Source organism: Oncorhynchus keta, chromosome 9 (genome assembly GCF_023373465.1).
Source record: "Oncorhynchus keta strain PuntledgeMale-10-30-2019 chromosome 9, Oket_V2, whole genome shotgun sequence".
In the NCBI taxonomy this organism is placed as follows: Eukaryota; Metazoa; Chordata; class Actinopteri; order Salmoniformes; family Salmonidae; genus Oncorhynchus; species Oncorhynchus keta.
The window spans coordinates 15,101,458-15,110,745 of NC_068429.1; the positions used below are offsets into that span (position 1 = coordinate 15,101,458).

General features: G+C 47.2%; 1 protein-coding gene across 1 annotated transcript in view; it reads left to right on the forward strand.

Annotated features, from left to right (window-relative positions):
* LOC127931883 (uncharacterized) overlaps nt 1-8,379 on the forward strand; it is a 33,716-nt gene extending 25,337 nt beyond the window's left edge. Inside the window, exons 2-5 of the mRNA XM_052526026.1 lie at nt 1,340-1,926; nt 2,022-2,332; nt 2,619-2,701; nt 7,646-8,379. Coding sequence (XP_052381986.1) covers nt 1,340-1,926; nt 2,022-2,303 — 869 coding nt within the window. The 3' untranslated portion in view covers nt 2,304-2,332; nt 2,619-2,701; nt 7,646-8,379. The remainder of the gene's footprint in view (nt 1-1,339; nt 1,927-2,021; nt 2,333-2,618; nt 2,702-7,645) is intronic.
* The last annotated feature ends 909 nt before the right edge of the window (nt 8,380-9,288 follow it).

Below are 9,288 nucleotides of genomic sequence, written 5' to 3' on the forward strand. Positions count from 1 at the left end.
ATGTAACTAGGCAAGTCAGTTCAGAACAAATTCTTATTTACAATGACGGCCTACCCCGTGCCAAACCCTAACCCGGACGATGCTGGGCCAATTGTGCGCCGCCCTATGGGACTCAAAATCACGGCCGGTTGAGATACAGCCTGGAATCAAACCAGGGTCTGTAGTAACCCCTCTAGCACTGAGATGCAATGCAGTAGACCGCTGTGCTAAAATGCACACTATCCCCTATAGTGCACTACATTTGACCAGGGCCCATTGATCTCTGGTCAAAAGTAGTGCACTATGTAGGGAAATAGGGTGTCCCTTTGGAACTCAGTCCATGATTATGTTTCTTTAACCTCTTACCGGTCCAGGGGTATATTGGGTTATAACGTAACTGTGTTATCAACCACAAACTGGCTTCCTTGCCTTTATTCTATGGGTGCCTGGAATTCAATACAACACTCTTTAGCAATGTTTTCACAAAGCACACAAATGTCATCTGCCTCTTCAGCCATATCAGGTAAAGGGTAAGGAAGAGCAGAGGATAGGAAACCACTTTAGAGGATTGGCCAGCCTCAGACTTCATTTCATCCCTAATCTCTGTCTGTTGGCGGTCTCCCAGTGTGGCCAAAGTAATCAGGGTATCTCAATAACATTACAATCGCAGTAGAGAGAGAGAGAGAGACAGAGAGAGCGAGAAGTCATGCAGAAGAACAGCTTCTGACTTGTTATAACTTTCTGGTTGTTGAGAGTGAGATTAACACGATTAAATTAGCAAAAATGTATAGGTAATCAAATTGTACAACTGAAGATAAACAGGAAGAAAAGATTGACAGAGAGTGAGTTAATATACCAATCTTAATCGTGCTTGCTAGCCAAATTCAAATCTGTCAGCTAGTTTACCGTATAGCTCCAACTGTTTACTGGTGGTAACCATAGCAACATGGTCACTGAGGCAGCGCTAGCAGCAGCAGAGGCTGAGAGACTTTCCCCTGCTTTAAAAAAAATTCCAGCAGAAATCAAATCAGAGCAGGGAAGAATCCATTTTAAACACAGAATTCTGAGGGAGAACCCGGAAACTTTATCTGCCGACTTCTCACACGACAGGACAGTTACAAACCTGTTATTTTACACAGACCACACTACTGCCTGGCACACAGCTGTAACCAGGCATTTCAGCTATATGACAAAGAAAGGAATCTGCAAGGGAAGGCAAATACACATTTTTGAGCGCAGCGAGAAGGACCAGGAAAACAGGTTTCTGGCGGTAAACATGTACCAGAACGGCACTGTCATGGTCCAGGGCAGTGAGGCTGCACTCAGCTCTTTTGTGCAGGTCTTCCCCACCCTAATTAAGATAGGGGAAACAAGAAAAGACAGCATCCCGACCTCTCCCCTCACCTCTGGCAACCCAACAGCAGGAGCCCAGGCCCAGACCTACACCCACACAACAGGTCTATCCTCCCCCCTGCCTACAACCACCAGAGACAAGACCTCACTACCATCAGCCTGCTGAGAGACAGGCTGGCTGTGATAGAGGTATGGGTTACTGAGCTGAAGGAGCAGCCCCCCAGCTACACTACCATCAGCCTGCTGAGAGACAGGCTGGCTGTGATTGAGGTATGGGTTACTGAGCTGAAGGAGCAGCCCCCCAGCTACACTACCATCAGCCTGCTGAGAGACAGGCTGGCTGTGATTGAGGTATGGGTTACTGAGCTGAAGGAGCAGCCCCCCAGCTACACTACCATCAGCCTGCTGAGAGACAGGCTGGCTGTGATTGAGGTATGGGTTACTGAGCTGAAGGAGCAGCCCCCCAGCTACACTACCATCAGCCTGCTGAGAGACAGGTTGGCTCTGATTGAGGTATGGGTTACTGAGCTGAAGGAGCAGCCCCCCAGCTACACTACCATCAGCCTGCTGAGAGACAGGCTGGCTGTGATTGAGGTATGGGTGACTGAGCTGAAGGAGCAGCCCCCAGCTACACTACCATCAGCCTGCTGAGAGACAGCCTGCTGAGAGACAGGCTGGCTCTGTTAGAGGTATGGGTTACTGAGCTGAAGGAGCAGCCCCCCAGCTACACTACCATCAGCCTGCTGAGAGACAGGCTGGCTCTGATTGAGGTATGGGTTACTGAGCTGAAGGAGCAGCCCCCCAGCTACGCTACCATCAGCCTGCTGAGAGACAGGCTGGCTCTGTTAGAGGTATCGGTTACTGAGCTGAAGGAGCAGCCCCTCAGCTACACCACCTTCAGCCCAGAAACAGAGCTTCTACAGGACCAGATCAACCAGTGCAAGGAGCCAGCTGAAGAACTCTGGAGCTGAGAGAGAGCCTTACCACAGTGCTTGAGGAGGTAAAGGCAACCATGAGGAGAGAGCTGGTGCAGGTAAAGGAGGAGATGGCAAATAAGTTGTCTGTCATCAAGAGGGTGCTGCAGTACAGCGAGAGCAGGCTGTAGAGACTACTAGAGAGAAGCTGCACCCTTGAGGAAGAGATGTGCCATTTCCAGGCCCAGGGAAATGTGCTCATCTGTGGGGACACAAATGCGCGCACAGGAACACTACCTGATCTAACGAGCACACGAGGGGACATCTTTATTACAGGCCATAGTGTTTCTAACTGTCTTCATCTCCCCATAGAAACAACAGTGACAGCACCGTCAACAACAACGGAAGGGATCTGTTGCAGCTCTGTAGAAGCCTGGGTCTGTACTTTGTCAATGGTAGGTTACTCTTTGGGGAGATTCATCTACTGCTCACCTCTTGGCCACAGTACAGTAGACTATATGATCACAGATATTGACCCGCAGTAGTCTAACCTAGAAGTGACAAAAGCATGGATTAATTTTTCTGCATCATTTTTGGACAGAAAGTTTCTGATTTTTGCAATGTTACGTAGATGGAAAAAAGCTGTCCTCGAAATGGTCTTGATATGTTCTTCAAAAGAGAGATCAGGGTCCAGAGTAACGCCGAGGTCCTTCACAGTTTTATTTGAGACGACTGTACAACCATTAAGATTAATTGTCAGATTCAACAGAAGATCTCTTTGTTTCTTGGGACCTAGAACAAGCATCTCTGTTTTGTCCGAGTTTAATAGTAGAAAGTTTGCAGCCATCCACTTCCTTATGTCTGAAACACATGCTTCTAGCGAGGGCAATTTTGGGGCTTCACCATGTTTCATTGAAATGTACAGCTGTGTGTCATCCGCATAGCAGTGAAAGTTTACATTATGTTTTCGAATAACATCCCCAAGAGGTAAAATATATAGTGAAAACAATAGTGGTCCTAAAACAGAACCTTGAGGAACACCGAAATGTACAGTTGATTTGTCAGAGGACAAACCATTCACAGAGACAAACTGATATCTTTCCGACAGATAAGACCTAAACCAGGCCAGAACATGTCCGTGTAGACCAATTTGGGTTTCCAATCTCTCCAAAAGAATGTGGTGATCGATGGTATCAAAAGCAGCACTAAGGTCTAGGAGCACGAGGACAGATGCAGAGCCTCGGTCCGATGCCATTAAAATGTCATTTACCACCTTCACAAGTGCCGTCTCAGTGCTATGATGGGGTCTAAAACCAGACTGAAGCATTTCGTATACATTGTTTGTCTTCAGGAAGGCAGTGAGTTGCTGCGCAACAGCCTTCTCTAAAATCTTTGAGAGGAATGGAAGATTCGATATAGGCCGATAGTTTTTATATTTTCTGGGTCAAGGTTTGGCTTTTTCAAGAGAGGCTTTATTACTGCCACTTTTAGTGAGTTTGGTACACATCCAGTGGATAGAGAGCCGTTTATTATGTTCAACATAGAGGGCCAAGCACAGGAAGCAGCTCTTTCAGTAGTTTAGTTGGAATAGGGTCCAGTATACAGCTTGAAGGTTTAGAGGCCATGATTATTTTCATCATTGTGTCAAGAGATATAGTACTAAAACACTTGAGCGTCTCTCTTGATCCTAGGTCCTGGCAGAGTTGTGCAGACTCAGGACAACTGAGGTTTGGAGGAATACGCAGGTTTAAAGAGGAGTCCGTAATTTGCTTTCTAATAATCATAATCTTTTCCTCAAAGAAGTTCATGAATTTATCACTGCTAAAGTGAAAGTCATCCTCTCTTGGGGAATGCTGCTTTTTAGTTAGCTTTGCCACAGTATCAAAAAGGAATTTCGGATTGTTCTTATTTTCCTCAATTAAGTTAGAAAAATAGGACGATCGAGCAGCAGTAAGGGCTCTTCGGTACTGCAGGGTACCGTCCTTCCAAGCTAGTCGGAAGACTTCCAGTTTGGTGTGGCGCCATTTCCGTTCCAATTTTCTGGAAGCTTGCTTCAGAGCTCGGGTATTTTCTGTGTACCAGGGAGCTAGTTTCTTATGAGACATTTTTTTAGTTTTTAGGGGTGCAACTGCATCTAGGGTATTGCGCAAGGTTAAATTGAGATCCTCAGTTAGGTGGTTAACGGATTTTTGTCCTCTGGCGTCCTTGGGTAGGCAGAGGAGTCTGGAAGGGCATCAAGGAATCTTTGTGTTGTCTGTGAATTTATAGCACGACTTTTGATGTTCCTTGGTTGGGGTCTGAGCAGATTATTTGTTGCAATTGCAAACGTAATAAAATGGTGGTCCGATAGTCCAGGATTATGAGGAAAAACATTAAGATCCACAACATTTATTCCATGGGACAAAACTAGGTCAGCGTATGACTGTGACAGTGAGTGGGTCCAGAGACATGTTGGACAAAACCCACTGAGTCGATGATGGCTCCAAAAGCCTTTTGGAGTGGGTCTGTGGACTTTTCCATGTGAATATTAAAGTCACCAAAGATTAGAATATTATCTGCAATGACTACAAGGTCTGATAGGAATTCAGGGAACTCAGTGAGAAACGCTGTATATGGCCCAGGAGGCCTGTAAACAGTAGCTATAAAAAGTGATTGAGTAGGCTGCATAGATTTCATGACTAGAAGCTCAAAAGACAAACGTCATTTTTTTTTTTGTAAATTGAAATTTGCTATCGTAAATGTTAGCAACACCTCCGCCTTTGCGGGATGCACGGGGGATATGGTCACTAGTGTAGCCAGGAGGTGAGGCCTCATTTAACACAGTAAATTCATCAGGCTTAAGCCATGTTTCAGTCAGGCCAATCACATCAAGATTATGATCAGTGATTAGTTCATTGACTATAATTGCCTTTGAAGTAAGGGATCTAACATTAAGTAGCCCTATTTTGAGATGTGAGGTATCATGATCTCTTTCAGTAATGACAGGAATGGAGGTGGTCTTTATCCTAGTGAGATTGCTAAGGCGAACACCGCCATGTTTAGTTTTGCCCAACCTAGGTCGAGGCACAGACACGGTCTCAATGGTGATAGCTGAGCTGACTACACTGACTATGCTAGTGGCAGACTCCACTATGCTGGCAGGCTGGCTAATAGCCTGCTGCCTGGCCTGCACCCTATTTCATTGTGGAGCTAGAGGAGTTAGAGCCCTGTCTATGTTGGCAGATAAGATGAGAGCACCCCTCCAGCTAGGATGGAGTCCGTCACTCCTCAGCAGGTCAGGCTTGGTCCTGTTTGTGGGTGAGTCCCAGAAAGAGGGCCAATTATCTACAAATTCTATCTTTTGGGAGGGGCAGAAAACAGTTTTCAACCAGCGATTGAGTTGTGAGACTCTGCTGTAGAGCTCATCACTCCCCCTAACTGGGAGGGGCCAGAGACAATTACTCGATGCCGACACATCTTTCTAGCTGATATGCACGCAGAAGCTATGTTGCGCTTGGTGATCTCTGACTGTTTCATCCTAACATCGTTGGTGCCGACGTGGATAACAATATCTCTATACTCTCTACACTCGCCAGTTTTAGCTTTAGCCAGCACCATCTTCAGATTAGCCTTAACGTCGGTAGCCCTGCCCCGGGTAAACAGTGTATGATCGCTGGATGATTCGCTTTAAGTCTAATACTGCGGGTAATGGAGTCGCCAATGACTAGAGTTTTCAATTTGTCAGAGCTAATGGTGGGAAGCTTCGGCGTCTCAGACCCCGTAACGGGAGGAGTAGAGACCAGAGAAGACTCGGCCTCTGACACCGACCCGCTGCTTAATGGGGAGAACCGGTTGAAAGTTTCTGTCTGCTGAATGAGCGACACCGGTTGAGCGTTCCTACAGCATTTCCTTCCAGAAACCGTGAGAAAGTTGTCCGGCTGCGGGGACTGTGCCAGGGGATTTATACTACTATCTGTACTTACTGGTGGCACAGACGCTGTTTCATCCTTTCCTACACTGAAATTACCCTTGCCTAACGATTGCGTCTGAAGCTGGGCTTGCAGTACAGCTATCCTCGCCGTAAGGCGAGCACAGCGGCTGCAATTAGAAGGCATCATGTTAATGTTACTACTTAGCTTCGGCTGTTGGAGGTCCTGACGAATCGTGTCCAGATAAAGCGTCCGGAGTGAAAAAGTTGAGGAAAAAATAAATAAATATATGAACGGTAATTAAAAAGTGAAACCCGTAAAGTTGTCAGGTAGCAAAATAGGTTGGCAACAAAACGCACAGCAATTCGAAAACAAGCCTGCAAGTTGTGACCGGAAATGACGGTTCAACAGGTACAGCCTGGGGGGAAATGGGGCATGCTTTTGTCACTTCTAGGTTAGACTACTGCAATGCTCTATTTTCCGGCTACCCGGATAAAGCACTAAATAAACTTCAGTTAGTGCTAAATACGGCTGCTAGAATCCTGACTAGAACCAAAAAATTTGATCATATTACTCCAGTGCTAGCCTCTCTACACTGGCTTCCTGTCAAAGCAAGGGCTGATTTCAAGGTTTTACTGCTAACCTACAAAGCATTACATGGGCTTGCTCCTACCTACCTCTCTGATTTGGTCCTGCCGTACATACCTACACGTACGCTACGGTCACAAGACGCAGGCCTCCTAATTGTCCCTAGAATTTCTAAGCAAACAGCTGGAGGCAGGGCTTTCTCCTATAGAGCTCCATTTTTATGGAACGGTCTGCCTACCCATGTCAGAGACGCAAACTCGGTCTCAACCTTTAAGTCTTTACTGAAGACTCATCTCTTCAGTGGGTCATATGATTGAGTGTAGTCTGGCCCAGGAGTGGGAAGGTGAACGGAAAGGCTCTGGAGCAACGAACCGCCCTTGCTGTCTCTGCCTGGCCGGTTCCCCTCTTTCCACTGGGATTCTCTGCCTCTAACCCTGTTACGGGGGCTGAGTCACTGGCTTGCTGGGGCTCTCTCGTGCCGTCCCTGGGGGGGGTGCGTCACCTGGGTGGGTTGATTCACTGTTGTGGTCGGCCTGTCTGGGTTGCCCCCCTTGGGTTGTACCGTGGCGGAGATCTTTGTGGGCTATACTCGGCCTTGTCTCAGGATGGTGAGTTGGTGGTTGAAGATATCCCTCTAGTGGTGTGGGGGCTGTGCTTTGGCAAAGTGGGTGGGGTTATATCCTTCCTGTTTGGCCCTGTCCGGGGGTGTCCTCGGATGGGGCCACAGTGTCTCCTGACCCCTCCTGTCTCAGCCTCCAGTATTTATGCTGCAGTAGTTTATGTGTCGGGGCTAGGGTCAGTTTGTTATATCTGGAGTACTTCTCCTGTCCTATTCGGTGTCCTGTGAATCTAAGTGTGCGTTCTCTAATTCTCTCCTTCTCTCTTTCTTTCTCTCTCTCGGAGGACCTGAGCCCTAGGACCATGCCCCAGGACTACCTGACATGATGACTCCTTGCTGTCCCCAGTCCACCTGGCCATGCTGCTGCTCCAGTTTCAACTGGCCTGGGCCCTAGGACCATGTCCCAGGACTACCTGACATGAGGACTCCTTGCTGTCCCCAGTCCACCTGGCCATGCTCCTGCTCCAGTTTCAACTGTTCTGCCTTACTATTATTCAACCATGCTGGGTCATTTATGAACATTTGAACATCTTGGCCACGTTCTGTTATAATCTCCACCCGGCACAGCCAAAAGAGGACTGGCCACCCCACATATGCTCTCTCTAATTCTCTCTCTCTCGGAGGACCTGAGCCCTAGGACAGTGCCCCAGGACTACCTGACATGATGGCTCCTTGCTGTCCCCATTCCACCTGACTGCTGCTGCTCCAGTTTCAACTGTTCTGCCTTATTATTATTCGACCATGCTGGTCGTTTATGAACATTTGAACATCTTGGTCATGTTCTGTTATAATCTCTACCCGGCACAGCCAGAAGAGGACTGGCCACCCCACATAGCCCGGTTCCTCTCTAGGTTTCTTCCTAGGTTTTGGCCTTTCTAGGGAGTTTTTCCTAGCCACCGTGCTTTTACACCTGCATTGTTTGCTGTTTGGGGTTTTAGGCTGGGTTTCTGTACAGCACTTTGAGATATCAGCTGATGTACGAAGGGCTATATAAATAAATTTGATTTGATTTGATTTGATTTGATTTGATTCTCTCTCAGCTCATTCACTGTCAAGCCACTAACACCTCTGTCTGATCACATTCAAATTACATTGTGCCTCAAAAGAACAGACATGGAAACAATCAAACATTCACAGCCCAGTAAGCTGTACAGCATCAGACATTCACAGCCCAGTAAGCTGTACAGCATCAGACATTCACAGCCCAGTAAGCTGTACAGCATCAAACATTCACAGGCCAGTAAGCTGTACAGCATCAGACATTCACAGCCCAGTAAGCTGTACAGCATCAAACATTCACAGGCCAGTAAGCTGTACAGCATCAGACATTCACAGCCCAGTAAGCTCTACAACATCAGACATTCACAGCCCAGTAAGCTGTACAGCATCAGACATTCACAGCCCAGTAAGCTGTACAGCATCAGACATTCACAGCCCAGTAAGCTGTACAGCATCAAACATTCACAGGCCAGTAAGCTGTACAGCATCAGACATTCACAGCCCAGTAAGCTCTACAACATCAGACATTCACAGCCCAGTAAGCTGTACAGCATCAGACATTCACAGCCCAGTAAGCTGTACAGCATCAGACATTCACAGCCCAGTAAGCTGTACAGCATCAGACATTCACAGCCCAGTAAGCTGTACAACATCAGACATTCACAGCCCAGTAAGCTGTACAGCATCAGACATTCACAGCCCAGTAAGCTGTACAGCATCAGACATTCACAGCCCAGTAAGCTGTACAGCATCAGACATTCACAGCCCAGTAAGCTGTACAGCATCAGACATTCACAGCCCAGTAAGCTGTACAGCATCAGACATTCACAGCCCAGTAAGCTGTACAGCATCAGACATTCACAGCCCAGTAAGCTGTACAGCATCAGACATTCACAGCCCAGTAAGCTGTACAGCATCAGACATTCAC